We start from the raw sequence: 19,507 nt of genomic DNA on the forward strand, positions 1-19,507 counted from the left end.
TCTCAATCCCACAGAACCTCCTATCTGTCCCCCTAACTATGGAGTCCCCAGTGTCTAATGCTGTGCTCACCACCACTCCCCACCTTCCCTTCTGGGCAACAGGGACAGACTCTGTGCCAGAGACCTGTACCCCATGGCTTGCCCCTGGTAAGTCATTCCTCCCCCCCCCCAACAAACTGTCCAAAATGATATACTTGTTACTGAGGGGAATGGCCATATTAAGTATCATCTTTAGTTCATAATCTGCCATAGTGAGTTTTGAACCCACAACCCCAAAATTATAGAATCCCTACAGTGGAGAAGCAGGCCATTCAGGCCATTGAGTTCACATTAATATACCAAACAGTATTCCAGCTCTTCTTGAGGGTTTAGACTAGATTGGCTGGACGGTGGGAACCGGAGCTACGGATCATATGATACAGTAGGTAGTGAACAGCCAGATGCAGTGTGCAGAGAGTGTGTAAGGAGGGACAGACAGTTGATAGGGCAAAGGTGCAATCAGTGTGATGGGCTGAAGTGTCTATTTTAATGCATGAAGTATCAGGAATAAGGGTGACAAACTTAGAGCATGGATCAGTACTTGGAACTATGGTGTTGTGGCCATTACAGAGACTTGGATATTACATGGACAAAAATTGGATGTTATTGGATGTTCCAGGGTTTAGATGTTCAAATGGAATAGGGGGCAAGATAAAAGAGGTGGGGGAGTGGCATTGCTAATCAGGGATGTTATCACAGCTGCAGAAAGGAAGGTCATCGAGGAGGGTTTGTCAACAGAGTCAGTATGAATGGAAGTCAGAAACAGGAAACTTTATTGGGAGTTTTCTACAGACCCCTCAATAGCAGCAGCGACACTGAGGAGCAGCTTGGGAGGTAGATTTGGGAAAGGTGCAGAAATAACAGGGTTGTTGCATTGGGTGATTTTAACTTCACTCACATTGACTGGAAACTCCTTAGTTCAAATAGTTTGGATGGAGCAGTTTTTGTCAGGGGTGTCCAGGAAGGGTTCCTGACGCAATATGTAGATAGTCTGACGAGAGAGGAGGCCATATTGGATTTGATGCTTGGCAACAAACCATGCCAAGTGTTCAGTCTTTTGGTGGGAGAGCATTTCAGTGATAGCAATCACAACTCCCTGAGCTTCACTATACTCATGGAGAGGAACACGTGCAGACAGTATGGGAAAGTATTTAAATGGGGGAGAGGGAATTACACTGCTATTAGGTGGGAACTGGGGCACCTAAATTGGGAACAGATATTCTCAGGGAAATGCACGACAGAAATATGGAGGTTGTTCAGGAAGCACTGGCTGATAGTGCTGAACAGGTTTGTCCCACTGAGGCAAGGAAGGGATGGTGGAAGGAACCTTGGATAACAAGGGATGTGGAACACCTAATCAAAAGGAACATAGAACATTACAGCGCAGAACATGCCCTTTGGCCCTCAATGTTGTGCCGACCTGTGAACTATTCTCAGCTCATCCCCCGGCATTATTCCATCATCATCCATGTGCTTATCCAAGGATTGTTTAAATCTCCCTAATGTGGCTGAGTTGACTACATTGGGAGGCAGGGCATTCCACACCCTTACCACTCTCTGAGTAAAGAACCTGCCTCTGACATCTGTCTTAAATCTATCACCCCTCAATTTGTAGTTATGCCCTCTCATCATCCTAGGGAAAAGACTTTCACTGTCTACCCTATCTAATCCTCTGATCATCTTGGATGTCTCTATCAAATTCCACCTTAGCCTTCTTTTCTCCAATGAGAACAGACCCAAGTCTCTCAGCCTTTCCACATAAGACCTTCCCTCCAGACAAGGCAACATCCTGGTAAATCTCCTCTGCACCTTTTCCAATGCTTCCACATCCTTTCTGAAATATGGGGACCAGAACGGTACACAATATTCCAAGTGTGGCCGCATCAGTGTTTTGTATAGTTGCAGCATGATATTGCAGCTCTGGAACTCATTCCCTCTCCCAATGAAACCTAACACACCATATGCCTTCTTTACAGCACTGTCCACCTGGGTGGCAACTTTCAGGGATCTATGTACATGGATTCCAAGATCCCTCTGCACATCCACACTACCAAGAATCTTTCCATTGACCCAGTACTCTGCCTTCCTGTTATTCTTCCCAAAGTGCTTCACCTCATATTTAGCTGCATTGAACTCCATTTGCCACCTCTCAGCCCAATTCTGCAGTTTATCAAAGTCCCCCGCAACCTGTAACATTCTTCCAAACTGTCCACTACTCCACCGACTTTAGTGCCGTCTGCAAATTTACTAATCCATCCACCTGTGTCTGCATCTAAGTCATTGACAAAAATGACAGCAGCAGTGGTCCCAAAACAGATCCTTGGGGCACACCACTAGTAACTGGACTCCAGGCTGAATATTTTCCATCAACCACCACTTCTTTCAGAAAGCCAGTTTCTGATCCAAACTGCTAAATCACCCTCAATTCCATGCTTCTGCATTTTCTCCATCAGCCTCCCATGTGGAACTTTATCAAAGGCTTTACTGAAGTCCATGTATACCACGTCAGCTGCCTTACCCTCATCTACATGCTTGGTCACCTTCTCAAAAAACTCAATGCGGTTTATGACACACGACCTGCCCTTGACGAAACCATGTTGACTATCTGAAATCAAATTGTTGCTTGCTAGATTATTATAAGTCTTATCTCTTATAATCCTTTCCAAAACCTTTCCTATAACAGAAGTAAGGCTCACTGGTCTATAATTACCTGGGTCACCTCTACTGCCCTCTTGAACAAGGGCAAAACATTTGCAATCCTCCAGTCCTCTGGTACTAAACCTGTAGACAATGACGACTCAAATATCAAAGCCAAAGGCTCTGCTATCTCCTCACTAGCTTCCCAGAGAATCCTTGGATAAATCCCATCTGGCCCAGGGGACTTGTCTACTTTCACTCCTTCTGGAATTGATAACACCTCTTCATAACTAACCTCGATAATTTCTAGTCTAATAACTCATCTCTCTTTCTGATCCTCTACAATATTCTCCTTTTCCTGAATGAAAACTGATGAGAAATGTTCATTTAGCACCTCTCCGATCTCCACAGGGTCCACACTCAACTTCCCACTTCTGTCTTTGACTGGCCCTATTCCTACCCTAGTCATCCTTTTATTCCTCACATACCTATAGAAAGCTTTAGGATTCTCCTTTATTCTATTTGCTAAAGACTGCTCGTGTCCTCTCTTTGCTCTTCTTAACTCTCTCTTTAAATCCTTCCTAGCTGATCTGTAACTCTCCATCGCATCATCTGTACCATCTTGCCTCATCAACACATAAGCCTCCCTCTTCCACTTAACAAGAGATGCAATTTCTGTAGTAAACCACGGTTCCCTTACCTTATCACTTCCTCCCTGCCTGACAGGGACATACCTATCAAGGACACGCAATATCTGTTCCTTAAACCGGCTCCACATTTCCATTGTCTACATCCCCTGCATTTTGCTTCCCCATTCTATGCACCCTAATTCTTGCCTAATCGCATTATAATTGCCCTTGTCCCATTGATAACCCTTGACCTGTGGCATGTACCTATCCCTTTCCATGGCTAAACTAAATGTAATTGAATTATGGTCACTCTCTCCAAAGTGCTCACCTACAACTAAATCAAACACCTGGCCTGGTTCATTACCAAGCACCAGATCCAGTGTGGCCTCCCCTCTTGTCGGCCCTTCGATATACTGTGTCAGGAAACCCTCCTGTACACATTGGACAAAAACTGATCCATCCGATGTACTAGAGTTATAGCATTTCCAGTCAATGTTGGGGAAGTTAAAGTCCCCCATAATGACCACCCTGTTCCTTTCACTCCTACCCAGAATAATTTTGCTAATCCTCTCTTCCACCTCCCTGGAACTCTGTGGAGGCCTGTAAAAAAAACTCCCAGTAGTGTGACTTTTCCTCTCCTGTTTCTATCCTTGGCACACACTACCTCAGTAGATGAGTCTTCATCAAAAGTTCTTTCAGCTACCGTTGTACTATCCTTGACTAACAAGGCCACACCTCCCCTTCTTTTACTGCCTTGCCCATTCTTAATGAAAGATCTAATCTCTGGAACCTGCAACATTCATTCCTCACCCTGCTCTATCCATGTCTCCGAAATGGCCACATCATCGAAGTCCCAGGTACTGATCCATGCTTCAAGCTCACCTACCTTATTCCGGATACTTCTGGCGTTGAAGTAGACACACTTCAAACCAGCTTGCTGTCTGCCAGCACATTCCTGTGACCGTGAAATCCTGTCCCTGTACCCTCTACTCTCATCCTCCTGTGAACTGCAACTACACTTCAGGTTCCCATCCCCCTGCTGAGCTGGTTTAAACCCTCCCGAATAGCACCAGCAAATTTCCCACCCAGGATATTAGTACCCCTCTGGTTCAAGTGAAGACCGTCCTGTCTGTGTAGGTCCCATCTTCCTCAGAATGAATCCTAATTATCCAAGTACCTGAAACCCTCCCTCCTGCACCATCCCTGCAGCCACATGTTCAGGTGATGTCTCTCCCTATTCCTTGTCTCGCTATCACGTGGCACGGGTAACAAACCAGAGATAACAACTCTGTTTGTTCTAGCTCTCAGCTTCCACCCTAACTCCCTAAAATCCTGCGTTACATCCCTATCCCTCTTTCTACCTATGTCATTGGTACCTACGTGGACAACGACTTGAGGCTGGTTACCCTCTCCCTTCACGACCCCAAAGATACAATCTGAGACATTACAGACCCTGACACCTGGGAGGCAACACACCAACCATGAGTCTCGATCATTCCCAACAAACTTTCTATCTGAGCCTCTAACTATTGAGGAAGAAGGAAGCTTACTTAAGGTTGAGGTGGCAAGGATCAGACAGGGCTTTAGAGGGTTACAAGGTAGTCAGGAATGAACTAAAGAATAGACTTCGGAGAGGTAGAAGGGACATGAATAAGCTTTAGTGGGTAGAATTAAGGAAAACCCTAAGGCATTCTACACTTATGTGGGTAACAAGAGGATGGTCAGAGTGCAGGTAGGACTGATCAGGGATAGTGGAGGGAACTTGTACCTAGAGTCGAAGGAGGTAGGGGAGGTCCTTAATGATTACTTAGCTTCAGTGTTCACTACTGAGAGAGACCTTGGTGTTTGTGGGGACAGACTGATACGCTCGAACAGGTTGATGTTAAGGAGGAGGATGTGCTGAAAGTTTTGAAAAACATAAGGGTAGATAAGTCCCCTGGGTCAACCAGGGTATACCCGAGGTTATAACAACTTGGAGAAAGTGACGACTGCAGATGCTGGAGATCAGGCACTGGAAAATCACAGCAGGTCAGGCAGCGTCTGAGGAGCAGGAGAGTCAACGTTTCGAGCATAAGATCTTCATCAGGAATTTGGGGGGTAGGGGGTGGAGTGGGGGACCCAAAGAGGCTGAGAGGTAAATAGGAGGTGGCTGGGGCTGAAGAGGAAAGGTAGCTATAAAGGTGATACATAGATGCAGGTGGGGCGTGATGGTGAAGAGGATAGGTGAGAAGGAAGATGGACAGGTAGGGCTATTAAAGAGGGTGGTGCTGAGTTGGAGGGTTGGATCTGGGACAAGGTAAGGGAGGGGAGATGAGGAAACTGGTGAAATCAATGTTGATCCTGTGTGGTTGGAGGGTCCTAAGACGGAAGATGAGGTGTTCTTCCTCCAGGCATCTGGTGGCTTGGATTTGGCAGTGGAAGAGGCCCAGATCTTGCATGTCCTTGACAGAGTGGGAGAGGGAGTTGAAGTGGTCGGCCACAGGGTGGTGAGGTTGTTAAGTGTGTGTGTCCCAGAGAGGTTCTCTTAAAGGTTGCACAAGTTGGCATCCTGTCTCCCCAATGTAGAGAAGACCACATTGAGAGCAATGGAGACAGAAGATGAGGTGTTTGGATGTCCAGGAAAATCTCTGCCCAATGTGCAAGGATCCTTTGGGGCCTTGGATGGAGGTGAGGCGGACGGGTGTGGGCAGTGGCAAGGGGAAGGTTACCGGGAGGGGTGGGTGGGTTGGTGGGGACCATGGACCTAACGAGAGTGTTGCAGAGGGAATGATCTCTGCGGGACACAGGTAAGGGTGGAGAGGGAAATATATATCTGGTGGTGGGGTCTGACTGTAGGTGGCGGATATGGTGGAGGATGATGCGATGTATCCGGGGATTGATGAGTAAAAACATTAAGAGTAAGAACAGAGAAAATGGTGAAAGAGGGGGAGGTGCGGTGCTGTTAGTCAAGGACTGTATTACGGTTGCAGAAAGGGTGTTTGAGGACTCGTACACTGAGGTAGTATGGGCTGAGGTTAGAAACAGGAAAGGAGAGGTCACCCTGTTGAGAGTTTTCTATAGGCCTCCAAATAGTTCCAGAGATGTAGAGGAAAGGATAGCAACGATGATCCACAATAGGAGCGAGAGTGACAGGGTAGTTGTTATGGGGAACTTTAACTTTGCACATATTGACTGGGAAAACTATATGTTCAAGTACTTTAAATGGGTCAATTTTTGTCCAATTGTGCAGGAGGGTTTCCTGACATAGTGTGTAGACAGGCCAACAAGGGGCAAGGCCACATTAGATTTGGTAATGAACCCAGCCAGGTGTTAGATTTGGAGGTAGGTGAGCACTTTGGTGATAGTGACCACAATTTGGTTATGTTTATTTTAATGATGGAAAGGGATTGGTATATACCGCAGGGCAAGAGTTATAATGGGGAAACACAATTATGATGCAATTAGAAAGATTTAGGATGCATAGGATGGGGAGGAAAACTGCAAGGGATGGGCACAATTGAAATGTGGAGCTTATTCAAGGAATAGCTACTGCGTATCCTTGATAAGTAGATACCAGTCAGGCAGGGAAGAAGTTGTCAAGCGCAGGAGCTGTAGTTTACTAAAGAAGTTGAATCAGTTATCAAGAGGAAGAAGGCGGCTTATGTTAGGATGAGTCATGAAGGCTCAGTTAGGGCATTTGAGAGTTACAGGTTAGCCAGGAAAGACCGAAAGAGAGAGCTAAGAAGAGCCAAGAGGGGATGTGAGAAGTTGTTGGCAGGTAGGATCAAGGAAAACCCTTAAAGCTTTCAATAGGTATATCAGGAATAAAAGAATGACTAGAATAAGATTAGGGCCAGTCAATGACAGTAGTGGGGAGTTATGCATGGAGTCAGAGGAGATAGGGGAAGCACTAAATGAATATTTTTCATCGGTATCCACACCAGGAAAAGACAATGTTGTTGAGGAGAATACTGAAACACAGGCTACTGGAATAGATAGGATTGAGGTGCACAAGGAGGAGTTGTTAGCAATTCTGGAAAGTGTGAGAATAGATAAGTCCCCTGGGCCGGATGGGATTTATCCTCAGATTCTCTGGGAAGCCATGGAGGAGATTGCTGAGCCTTTGGCTTTGATCTTTATGTCATCATTGTCGACAGGAGTAGTGCCAGAAGACTGGAGGATAGCAAATGTTTTTCCCTTGTTCAAGAAGGGGTGTAGATACAACCCTGGTAATTATAGACCAGTGAACTTTACTTCAGTTGTGGGAAAAGCGTTGGAAAGAGTTATAAGAGATAGAATTTATAATCGTCTAGAAAGGAATACGTAGATTAGGAATAGTCAGCACAGTTTTGTGAAGGGTCAGTCGTGCCTCACTAACCTTACTGAGTTCTTTGAGATGGTGACCAAACAGGTGGATGAGGGTAAAGCTGTTGATGTGGTGTATATGGATTTCAGTAAGGCATTTGATAAGGTTCCCCACGGTAGGCTATTGCACAAAATACGGAGGCATGGGATTGAGGATGATCAGAAATAGGCTTGCTGGTGGCTGATGAAAATGTTCATCCTGGAGTTCAGTTACTAGTGGTGTACTACAAGAATCTGTTCTGGGTCCCCTGATGTTTGTCATTTTTATAAACAAACTTGATGAGGGCATAGAAAGATGGGTTGGTAAATTTGCGGATGACACTAAGGTTGGTGGAGTTGTGGATAGTAATGAAGGATGTTGTAGGTTACAGAGGGACATGGATAAGCTGCAGAGCTGGGTTCAGAGGTGGCAAATGGAGTTTAATGTGGAAAAGTGTGAGTTAGTTCACTTCAGAAGAAGTAACAGGAATACAGAGTACTCAGCTAATGGTGAGATTCTTGGCAGGGTAGATGAACAGAGAGATCTCAGTGTCCAGGTACACAGATCCCTGAAAGTTGTCACCCAGGTTGACAGGGTTGTTAAGTAGGCATATGCTGTGTTATCTTTAATTGGCAGACGGATTGAGTTTCAGAATCATGAGGTTATGCTGCAGCTGTACAAAACTCTGGTGCAGCTGCACCTGGAGTATTGTGTACAGTTCTGGTCACTACATTATAGGAAGGTGTGGAAGGTCTGGAAAGGGTTCTGAGGGCATTTACTAGGATGTTGCCTGAATGGAGGGAAGGTCTTACGAAGAAAGACAGAGGAACTTGAGGCGGTTTTCGTTAGAGAGAAGAAGGTTGACAGGTGACTTAATTGAGACACATAAGATAATCAGAGGGTTAGATAGGGTGGACAGTGAGGGCGATGGCAAACACAAGGGGACATAACTTTAAATTGAGGGGTAATAGATATAAGACAGATGTCAGAGCTAGTTTCTTTACTCAGAGAGTAGTAGGGCCATGGATCACCCTGCGTGCAACAGGTGATATTTAAGAACTTACCTCGACGCCAACGGTCTTTTCACAGCAGAGAGTGGCGTGAGCTGGGCGGAAGTGAAGTTGGAGGGCAGAGCTGGTCGGGAAGGTAAGTGATTGATATTTGAGTGGGTGTGTTCTAGACCCCAGGCCCTATAAAGTAGGGCCTCCCTCCCATCCTCCTCCTCTAACCTAACTTTAAAGTCCACAGGTAAGCTACTCAGTGTTCTTGTTTTGGAGACTAAGTGTAGAGTTATGGCAGCGCAGGCAGTAGAATGTTCCTCCTGCAGGATGTTTGAGGTAGGGGTGACCACCGATGCTCCTGCCGACTTCATCTGCAGCAAATGCAGTCAGATCCTGATCCTCACCGAACGAGTTAGGGAACTGGAACTGGAGTTGGATGAACTGAGGATTATTCGAGAGGCTGAGAGGGTGATAGATAGAAGCTACAGGGACATAGTTACACCGGAGAACAGAGGTAGCTGGGTAACAGTTAGAGGTGGGAAGGGGAGGAAGCAGGCAGTGCAGGGATCCCCTGTGGTCGTTCCCCTCAACAATAAGTATACCGCTTTGGATACTGTTGGGGGGGACGGCCTAGCAGGGGTAAGCTGCAGTGACCGGGTCTCTGGCACGAGGTCCGGCTCTGAGGCTCAGAAGGGAAAGGGGGAGAGGAGGAGAGCGCTAGTTATAGGAGACTCTATAGTTAGAGGAACGGACAGGCAGTTCTGTGGACATGGGCAAGACTCTCGGATGGTTTGCTGCCTCCCGGGTGCCAGGGTCCGAGACGTCTCGGACCGCGTCTTCAGAATCCTTAAGGGGAAGGGTGTGCAGCCAGAAGTCGTGGTGCACATTGGCACCAATGACATAGGTAGGAAGCGGGGTGGGGAGTCATTCAAGAGCTCAGGGAGTTAGGCTGGAAGCTAAAAGCTAGGACAGACAGAGTTGTCATCTCTGAGTTGTTGCCGGTGCCACGTGACAGTGAGGCAAGGAATAGGGAGAGAGTGCAGTTGAACACGTGGCTGCAAGGATGGTGTAGGAGGGAGGGCTTCAGGTATTTGGACAATTGGACTGCATTCTGGGGAAGGTGGGGCCTGTACAAGCAGGACGGGCACCAATATCCTGGGAGGTAGGTAGGTTTGCTAGCACTCTTCGGGGGGGTTTAAACTAATTTGGCAGGGGGATGGGATCCGGACTTGTAGTCCAGCAAGTAGGTTAGCTGTTTTTCAGGATGTCCAAGAATGTAGGGAGGCTGTGGAGAAGGTAGCACTGACAGGGAATACTTGCGGACACAGAGATGGGTTCAAATGTGTATACTTCAACGCAAAGAGTATCAGAAATAAGGTGGGTGAACTTAAGGCGTGGATCGGTACCTGGGGCTACGATGTTGTGGCCATCACGGAAACGTGGATAGAAGAGGGACAGGAATGGTTGTTGGAGGTTCCTGGTTACAGATGTTTCAGTAAGATTAGGGAGGGTGGTAAAAAAAGGAGGGGGGTGGTGTTGCTAATTAGAAATGGTATAACGGCTGCAGAAAGGCAGTTTGAGGGGGATCTGCCTTTGGAGGTAATATGGGCTGAAGTCAGAAATAGGAAAGGAGCAGTCACCTTGTTGGGTGTTTACTATAGGCCCCCCAATAGCAGCAGAGATGTGGAGAAACAGATTGGGAAACAGATTTTGGAAAGGTGCAGAAGCCACAGGGTAGTAGTCATGGGCGATTTCAACTTCCCAAATATTGATTGGAAGCTCTTTAGATCAAGTAGATTGGATGGGACGGTGTTTGTGCAGTGTGTCCAGGAAGCTTTTCTAAATCAGTATGTAGATTGTCCGACCAGAGGGGAGGCCATATTGGATTTGGTACTTGGTAACGAACTGGGACAAGTGATGGGCTTGTTAGTGGGTAAGCATTTTGGTGATGGTGACCACAATTCTGTGACTTTCACCTTGGTTATGGAGAGAGATAGGTGCGTGCAACAGGGTAGGTTTTACAATTGGGGAAAGGGTAAATACGATGCTGCAAGACAGGACCTGAGGAGCATAAGTTGGGATCATAGGCTGTCAGGGAAGGATGTCGTGGAAATGTGGAACTTTTTCAAAGAACAGATACGACGTGTCCTTGATATGTATGTACCTGTCAGGCAGGAAAGAGATGGTCATGTGAGGGAACCTTGGTTGACGAGGGAGGTTGAATGTCTTGTAAAGAGGAAGAAGGAGGTTTACATAAGGTTGAGGAAACAAGGTTCAGACAGAGCGTTGGAGGGATACAGGATAGCCAGGAGGGAGCTGAAGAAAGGGATTAGGAGAGCTAAGAGAGGGCATGAAAAATCTTTGGCGGATACGATCAGGGATAGCCCCAAGACATTTTATGCGTATGTGAGAAACATGAGAATGACGAGAACGAGGGTAGGTCCGATCAAGGACAGTAGTGGGAGACTGTGTATTGAGTCGGAAGAGATAGGAGAGGTCTTGAATGAGTACTTTTCTTCAGTATTTACAAACGAGAGGGACCATATTGTTGAAGAGGAGAGTGTGAAACGGACTGGTAAGCTAGAGGAGATACTTGTTAGGAAGGAAGATGTGTTGGACTTTTTGAAGAACTTGAGGATAGACAAGTCCCCTGGGCCTGACAGGATATATCCTAGGATTATGTGGGAAGCAAGAGAGGAAATTGCAGAACCGTTGGCAATGATCTTTTCGTCTTCACTGTCAACGGGGGTGGTACTAGGGGACTGGAGAGTGGCGAATGTTGTGCCACTGTTCAAAAAAGGGAATAGGGATAACCCCGGGAATTACAGGCCAGTTAGTCTTACTTCAATGGTCGGCAAAGTAATGGAAAGGATACTGAGGGATAGGATTTATGAGTATCTGGAAAAACACTGCTTGATTAGGGACAGCCAGCACGGATTTGTGAGGGGTAGGTCTTGCTTTACAAGTCTTCTTGAATTCTTTGAGGAGGTGACCAACCATGTGGATGAGGGTAGAGCAGTGGATGTAGTGTACATGGATTTTAGTAAGGCATTTGATAAGGTTCCCCATGGTAGGCTTATGCGGAAAGTCAGGAGGCATGGGATAGAGGAAAATTTGGCCAGTTGGATAGAAAACTGGCTAACCGGTCAAAGTCAGAGAGTGGTGGTAGATGGTAAATATTCAGCCTGGAGCCCAGTTACAAGTGGAGTTCCGCAGGGATCAGTTCTGGGTCCTCTGCTGTTTGTAATTTTTATTAGTGACTTGGAATAGGGAGTCGAAGGGTGGGTCAGTAAATTTGCAGACGATACGAAGATAGGTGGAGTTGTGGATAGTGAGGAGGGCTGTTGTTGGCTACAAAGGGACTTAGATATGATGCAGAGCTGGACTGAGGAGTGGCAGATGGAGTTCAACCCTGTCAAGTGTGAGGTTGTCCATTTTGGAAGGACAAATAAGAATGCGGAATACAGGGTTAACGGTAGGGTTCTTAGTAAGGTGGAGGAGCAGAGGGATCTTGGGGTCTATGTTCATAGATCTTTGAAAGTTGCCACTCAGGTGGATAGAGCTTGTCAGAAGGCCTATGGTGTATTAGCGTTCATTAGCAGAGGGATTGAATTCAAGAGTTGTGAAGTGATGTTGCAGTTGTACAGGACCTTGGTTAGGCCACATTTGGAGTACTGTGTGCAGTTCTGGTCGCCTCACTTTAGGAAAGATGTGGAAGTTTTGGAGAGGGTGCAGAGGAGATTTACCAGGATGTTGCCTGGAATGGAGAATAGGTCGTACGAGGATAGGTTGAGAGTGCTAGGCCTTTTCTCATTGGAACAGCGAAGGATGAGGGGTGACTTGATAGAGGTTTATAAGATGATCAGGGGAATAGATAGAGCAGAAAGTCAAAAACTTTTTCCCCGGGTACAACAGAGTGTTACAAGGGAACATAAATTTAAGGTGAAGGTTGGAAGGTATAGGGGGGATGTCAGGGGTAGGTTCTTTACCCAGAGAGTGGTGGGGGCATGGAATGCGCTGCCTGTGGGAGTGGCAGAGTCAGAATCATTGGCGACCTTTAAGCGGCAATTGGATAGGTACATGGATGGGTGCTTAAGCTAGGACAAATGTTGGGCACAACATCGTGGGCCGAAGGGCCTGTTCTGGGCTGTATTGTTCTACGTTCTATGTTCAATGTAGTAGACTCACCAACTTTAAGAGCATTTAAATGATCATTGGATAGGCACATCGATGAGAATGGAATAGTGTAGGTTAGATGGGCTTCAGATTGGTTCCACAGGTTGGCTCAACATCGAGAGCCGAAGGGCCTGTATTGTGCTGTAATGTTCCATGTTCTATGGTGGGGTAGTAGATGGAAAGTATTTGGAAGAGTGAGTTAGTAGGTTTGCCGATGACACAATGATTGGTGGAATTGTGGATAGTGTGGAGGGCTGTTGTAGGTTGCAACAGGGCATTGACGGGATGCAGAACTGGGCTGAGAAGTGGCAGATAGAGTTCAACCTGAAAACGTGTGAAGTCATTCATTTTGGAAGGCTGAATTTGAATGCAGATTACAAGGTTAAAGGCAAGATACTCGGCAGTGTAGAGGAACAAAGGGATCTTGGGGGTCTATGTCCATGGATCCCTCAACATTGCCAAATATGGTGTGTTGGCTTTCATTAGTGGGGGAATTAAATTGAAGAGCTGCAAGGTTATGTTGCAGCTCTCTCGAGCCCTGGTTAGACCACACTTGGAATATTGTGTTCAGTTGTGGTTGCCTCATTATAGGAAGGATGTGGAAACTTTGGAGAGGTGCATAGGAGACTTATCAGGATGCTGCCTGGACTGGAGGACATGTCTTGTGAAGGTTGAGGGAGCTAGGACTTTTCTTATTGGACGGGTGCCTTGATAGAGGTGTACAAGATGATGAGAGGCAAAAATAGAGTGGCTATTTCCCAGGGCGGAAATAGCTATCACAAGGGGCATAATTTTAAGGTAATTGGAGGAAGGTTTGGGGTGATGTCAGAGATTGGTTCTGTACACAGAGAGTGGTGGGTGCATGGAATGCACTCCCAGCAGTGGGAGTAGAGTCAGAGACATTAGGGACATTTAAGTAACTCTTGGGTAGGCACATGGAAGATAGTACATTGAAGGGTACATAGGTTAACATAAAAAACCAGCACAACATCAAGGGCCGAAGGGCCTGTACTATGCTCTACTGTTCTGATCTGTGTTCACCCAGACCCGCCTGTCTACTCTATCCCTGTAATCCTGCATTTCCCAAAGGCTATCCACCTAGCTTGGACATATTTGGATTATGGGAGGAAACCAGAGCACCCAGTGGAAATCCACGCACAGGGAGAATATGCAAACTCCACACAGTCCCCAGAGGCTGGAATCGAACCCATGTTCCTGGTGCTGTGAGCCACCATGCTGCCCACATTAGCCTGAGGTTCTGAATCAATAACTCATAACATCATTGCCTTTTCACAAGCATCATCGTTATGGCTGAATAAATATTTCCTGAATTACATCAGTGGGCTGTTTCTGATTGGCTGAACGCTCAAAATCTCCAGTGAACAAACCTGTACTTTGAGAGTGCATACTCATCAAATTTGGACAGATTTAAGATTTCAGGAAGGAGCTTCAGGGGGGAATCGAGAAGGAACATGTTTATACTGTGAGTGGTCAAACTTGGGACTAGCTGCCCTTTGCAGGCAGTGGGAGAAGAAGCAAATGATTGAGAGGAAATTGAATGGACACTTAAAGGAAATAAATGCACAAGGTTGCAGGGTTAGAGCAGGTAGTGGTCCTGAACAGGTTGCCCCATTGTGAGCCAGCTTGTGGATCTGTGTCATGATTAACAGTTACTTACTCATTCAGAGTACATGGGCATTACAGGCTGGACCAGCAATTATTGCCCGTACCTAATTGCCCCTTGAGAAGGTGGGGGTGAGCTGCCTTCTTGACCCGCTGCAGTCCATGTGCTGTGGGTAGACCCACAATGCCCTTAGGGAGGGAATTCCAGGATTCTGACCCAGCGACACTGAAGAAACGGTGATATATTTCCAAGTCAGGTTGGTGAGGGGCTTGGAGGGGAACTTGCAGGGGGTGGTGTTCCCGTGTATTTGCTGCCCTTGTCCTTCTCGATGGAAGTGGTCATGCGTTTGAATGATGTCATCTTGCGATCACCCCCACTTCTCATCTTATGATGGAAAGAAGGTCTTTGGTGGAGCAGTAGAAGATGGTTAGGTCTAGGACATCCTCCTGAGGGACCGCTGCAGATATGTCCTGGAGCAGTGATGACTGGACTTCCAGCCAGTAATCACTTGGTGTTTTTGTTTCTTGTGCTCCGTTCCTGGTGTTTGAATGGGCCAAGGAACCAGGCTGATGGGGGTGGGAATGGAACCCGGGCTTGGGACCAGGCCGAGGGACTGGAGCCTCTACCTCGCGACTAGGCCGAGGGACTGGAGCCTCTACCTCGGGACTAGGCCAGGGGGACTGCAGCTTGTGTCTATTCTTTCAGCATCCCTTTACAAGAAACAGCAACAGGGGACACTAGACTTTTCCATTCAAAACCCAAACACAGACTTCCTATAATGTCCAGCTTAAAGCTCAGACTGTACAAAATCATCAGAGAACACATTTCAGACAATTGCTGTTTGTATTTGTCAGTGAAAAAACAAGCTTACAAAACTCTAATTTGGGATATTTGGTTATTTTGTGATGTTGAGCAGCTGCAGAATCTCCTTCAATCTGTCCAATCTCAATACAGTGTTTAAATAAATTGGTACATTCGAGGAATTGCTTTGTAAAGCCAATCACAAATCACTAGAGAAAGAAAAGCGAGATTGGGAAAGAAAGTGACAGACAGAAAGTGAGAGAGACTGAGGGAGGGAGACAGAGGATAGAGTGAGAGACAACCAGAAACAGATTGCTCGAGTCAGAGACAGGGAGGGGAAGAGAGAGAGGGAGAGAGAGAGAAACAGTGAAGATACGGAGAGAACAAGACAAAGACAGACAGAGAAACCTCTTTGATCAGCAGGAAGTATTAAAGAATAGCAGAGCACCAAGAGAGGCTATTTGACCCATTGATTCCATGCTGTATTCTTCTCAGCAACACTGCCCGCAGTATTGCAGGCCAAGCCAGTGTGGTGACCTCGGAGACAATGAGAATGGCTGGGTCTGGACTTGACCAGTTCTACCCTGGCTTTTCCTTTCCTCTCCTCTTGGACTTTGATTGGATGTACTCCTGGAAAACTCATCACATGACCTCCCACCTCCAACTGCTCTTTGCCCACCATCGGTCTCACAACTGGAGGTGCCCGTGCCAGTGACCCATCATTTCTCCCTTGGTCAGTCTTTCCTTGGCTGGTGAAAGGAGAGTGAGGAGAGAATAGAGAGGAATGAGACGGGGCTAGGGGAGTGTTCCTGCTCATCTGGTCCAGGCACTGGCCTCACTGTGATTAGTGACGACAGACTTGATGCTGTACCGTTTCTTCACAATCGTGTTGATGTAGCCCTTCATTATCTTTGTGATTTCACCCACCTGCAATGAGACAAAGGTGACGAGGGAGAGAAAAGCAACAGCATTTTTCAACAAAAGAGAGGGAAGTTATACGGTAATATCTCAGTGAAAAATATAGGAGCAAACGTAGGTCATTCAGCCCCTCAATCCAGGCTGCTGTACTAAGTTATGGCTGATCATGTACCTTTATTCTCAATATTTCCCACACTCTCCCATTTTCTTTGATGTCATTAGTAAGTAGAAATCTATCAATGTCTCTTTGAACATGTTCAGCAACTGAGCTTCTACAGCCTTTGGGATAGAGAATTCCAAGATTCACTACCCTTTGAATGAAGAAATCCTCCTCATCTCAGTCTAATTGGTCCATCATTTATGCTGAAATTATTTCCCTGGATTTAGACTCATCTTCTGGAAAATCATCTTTTCTATCCATCCTGACATACCCTAAAAGGATTTTGTAATTTTCAATCTACTCCAGAGTATTCAGACGCAGTTTCATTAGCCTTTCCTCAAAAGACAATGCCATCATCCCAGGGATTAATTGGGTCAACCTCCATTTCACTCTTATCTATGGCAAGAACATCCTTCCTCAGACGACAGTAAAACTGCACACAATACTCCAGGTGTAGCCTTACCAAGACATTGTCTCACTGCTGCAAGACTTCTTTATTCCTGCACTCAAATCCCTTTGTGATAAAAGCTTGTGTCCCTCATTCCTTGTTATTCCTGTAAACTAGCTATTAGTGACTAATGAACAATGGCACCAGGTCCCTTTGGATATCAACACTTTTCAACCTCTTACCATTTAAGAAATACACTGCACTTCCATGCCTTCACCCAGATTCACATTATTTCCCATGTTTTTTGCCACTCGTTCAGCCTAAAGCCTCTTTGTATCATCCCCAAAACTCCCATTCCTACCTAGTTTTGTGTCAACTGAAATTTGTAAATATTCTATTTGGTCTCAATGTCCAAATTTAAATAATAAATATTGTGAACAGCTCAGCTCCAAGCCCTAAACCTTGTGGTATCCTACAGTCACATGCTCACACAGATTTATTCTGACTGTTGCCTGCCAATTAACCAGTTCTCAATCCGTGGCAGTAGAAGCCCCTTCAGCCTGTGTTCTCAAACTTTTGCTATTAACTTATATGGGACCTGATTAAAAGCCTTCTTAAAGTCCAACTGTAAGTACCAGCTACCCTTTATGTACTCTGATGGCAACATCTTTAAAAACCTCAAACAGCTTTGTCAGATATGGTTTCCACATCTTAAATCCATCTTGACTCCTCACAATCAAACCATCGTTCTCCATCACTGTCTAATTATCACATACTTTATCATAGATTCAAAACATTTTCCTTATTACTGCCATAGGGCTAACAGATCTATAGTTCCCTCCTTGGGATTACATTTGAAACATTCCAGTCTGTCAATGGAATTGTGAAGAATGATCGCCAATGCATCTTCTATCTCTATAGCCACCTCTTTCAGAGACATGGTTAATTGAATCCTGGGGATTTAGTCATTTTCAGTCCCTTCAATTTGTCTGGAACTACTTTTTTTACTGATATTAACTCCTTTTAGTTCCTCATTCTCACTAGTCCCTTAGATCTGTATTATTTCTGGAAAATTTCTTGTACCATCCTTCATAAGATAAGCGCAAAAGTAATTATTTAGATTATCATTTCCTTAATTCCTATTATAAATTCTCCCAAATCTGCCTGTAATGGATCTACATTTGTCTTTGCTTTATTTTACTTTTTAAATACTTAAGGAGCTTTTACAGTCTGATTTTATGTTTCTTATTAGTACATTTTCATATTGTACTCTCCCCATATTTATCTTCTTTCTTGGTTTTCCTTCAGTGAATTCTAAAAATGTTACTTATTTCCAGGTTGTTATATTTATTGATAACATTACAACCATCCTCCTTTGATCTAATACAATTTTTAACTTTCTTTGTTAGCCATTGTGGACTCGCTTTTCCTGTTGAGTTTTGTGTGTTTTTCTTTTTTTTTTGGCACTCATCAGTATTGAGAGCATGGTGCTGGAAAAGCACAACAGGTCAGGCAGCATCCGATGAGCAGGAAAATTAATGTTTCAGGCAAAAGCCCTTCATCGGGAATGAGGCTTGTGAACTGAGGGTGTGGAGAGATAAATGGGAAGGGGATGGAACTGGGGTGGAAGGTAACTAAGAATGCGATTGGTAGATAGAGTTGGGGGTAATGGTGACAAGTTGGAGAGGAGGGTGGAGCGGATAGGTGGGAAGGAACCTGGACAGGTAGGACAGATCAAGAGGGCAGTGCCGAGTTGGAAGGTTAGAACTGGGTTAAGGATGGGGGGAGGGAAAATGAGAAAACTCATGAAGTCCACATTGTTGCCCTGGGGTTGGACATGTGGCGTTCTTCCTCCAGGCATTGGGTGGTAAGGGTGTAGCAATGGAGGAGGCCCAGGACCTGTACATCCTCAGCAGAGTGGGAGAGGAAGTTGAAGTGTTCAGCCATGGGGCAGTGGGATTGGTGCGAGTGTCCTGGAGTTATTCTCTGAAGCGCTCTGCGAGTAGGCATCCTGTCTCCCAAATGTAGAGGAGACCACTTCAGGAGCAATGGATGCAGTAAACTCTGATGGATGTGGAATATCTTTGTGCCCTTGGACAGAGTTGACAGGGGAGGTATAGATGCAGGTTTTGAAATTCCTGTGGTGGCAGGGGAAGGTGCCAGAAGGGGAGGTGGGTTGGTGGGGGGCGTGGATCTGACATGAGAGTCGAAGAGCCCCAACACCCCCCCCCACCGCTGCCGCCAACCAGTCTAGGAACTCCCTACATACATTCGGGACACCACCGGTGCCCTCCACCTCCTCCAAGATTTTCGTTTCTCTGGTCCCCAACACCTGATCTTCACCATGAAGATCCAGACCCTATATAACTCTATTCACCATGACCAGGGCCTCCATGCCTTCCGTTTCTTCCGCTCCCAACGTCCCCACCAGTACCCCTCCACTGATACTCTCATTCGTTTGGCTGAACTGGTCCTCAGCTTTAACAATTTCTCCTTTGAATCCTCCTTCTTCAAAGACCGCAATTTCCCCTCCCACGTAGTTGATGATGCCCTCCAGCGCATCTCATCCACATCCTGCACCTCCACCCTCAAACTCCACCCCTCCAACCGGAACAAGGTCGAAACCCCCGGTCCTCACCTTCAACCCCACCAACCTCCGTATACATTGCATCATCCTCAGCCACTTCCACTGCCTACAAATGGGCTCCACCACCAGAGATATATTTCCCTCCCCACCCCTATCCGCTTTCCAGAAAGACCATTTCCTTCACAACTCCCTTGTCAGGTCCACATCCCCCACCAACCCACCC

The 19,507-nt window shown here is 46.1% G+C and overlaps 1 protein-coding gene across 1 annotated transcript in view; it reads right to left on the reverse strand.

Annotated features, from left to right (window-relative positions):
- Positions 1–15,254: 15,254 nt before the first annotated feature.
- The window catches only part of LOC140482516 (unconventional myosin-X-like), a 256,377-nt gene continuing 252,124 nt past the window's right edge, over positions 15,255–19,507 (reverse strand). Inside the window, exon 40 of the mRNA XM_072580068.1 lies at positions 15,255–16,158. Coding sequence (XP_072436169.1) covers positions 16,045–16,158 — 114 coding nt within the window. The 3' untranslated portion in view covers positions 15,255–16,044. The remainder of the gene's footprint in view (positions 16,159–19,507) is intronic.

The sequence above is a fragment of the Chiloscyllium punctatum genome, chromosome 10 (assembly GCF_047496795.1).
Source record: "Chiloscyllium punctatum isolate Juve2018m chromosome 10, sChiPun1.3, whole genome shotgun sequence".
Taxonomy (NCBI): Eukaryota; Metazoa; Chordata; class Chondrichthyes; order Orectolobiformes; family Hemiscylliidae; genus Chiloscyllium; species Chiloscyllium punctatum.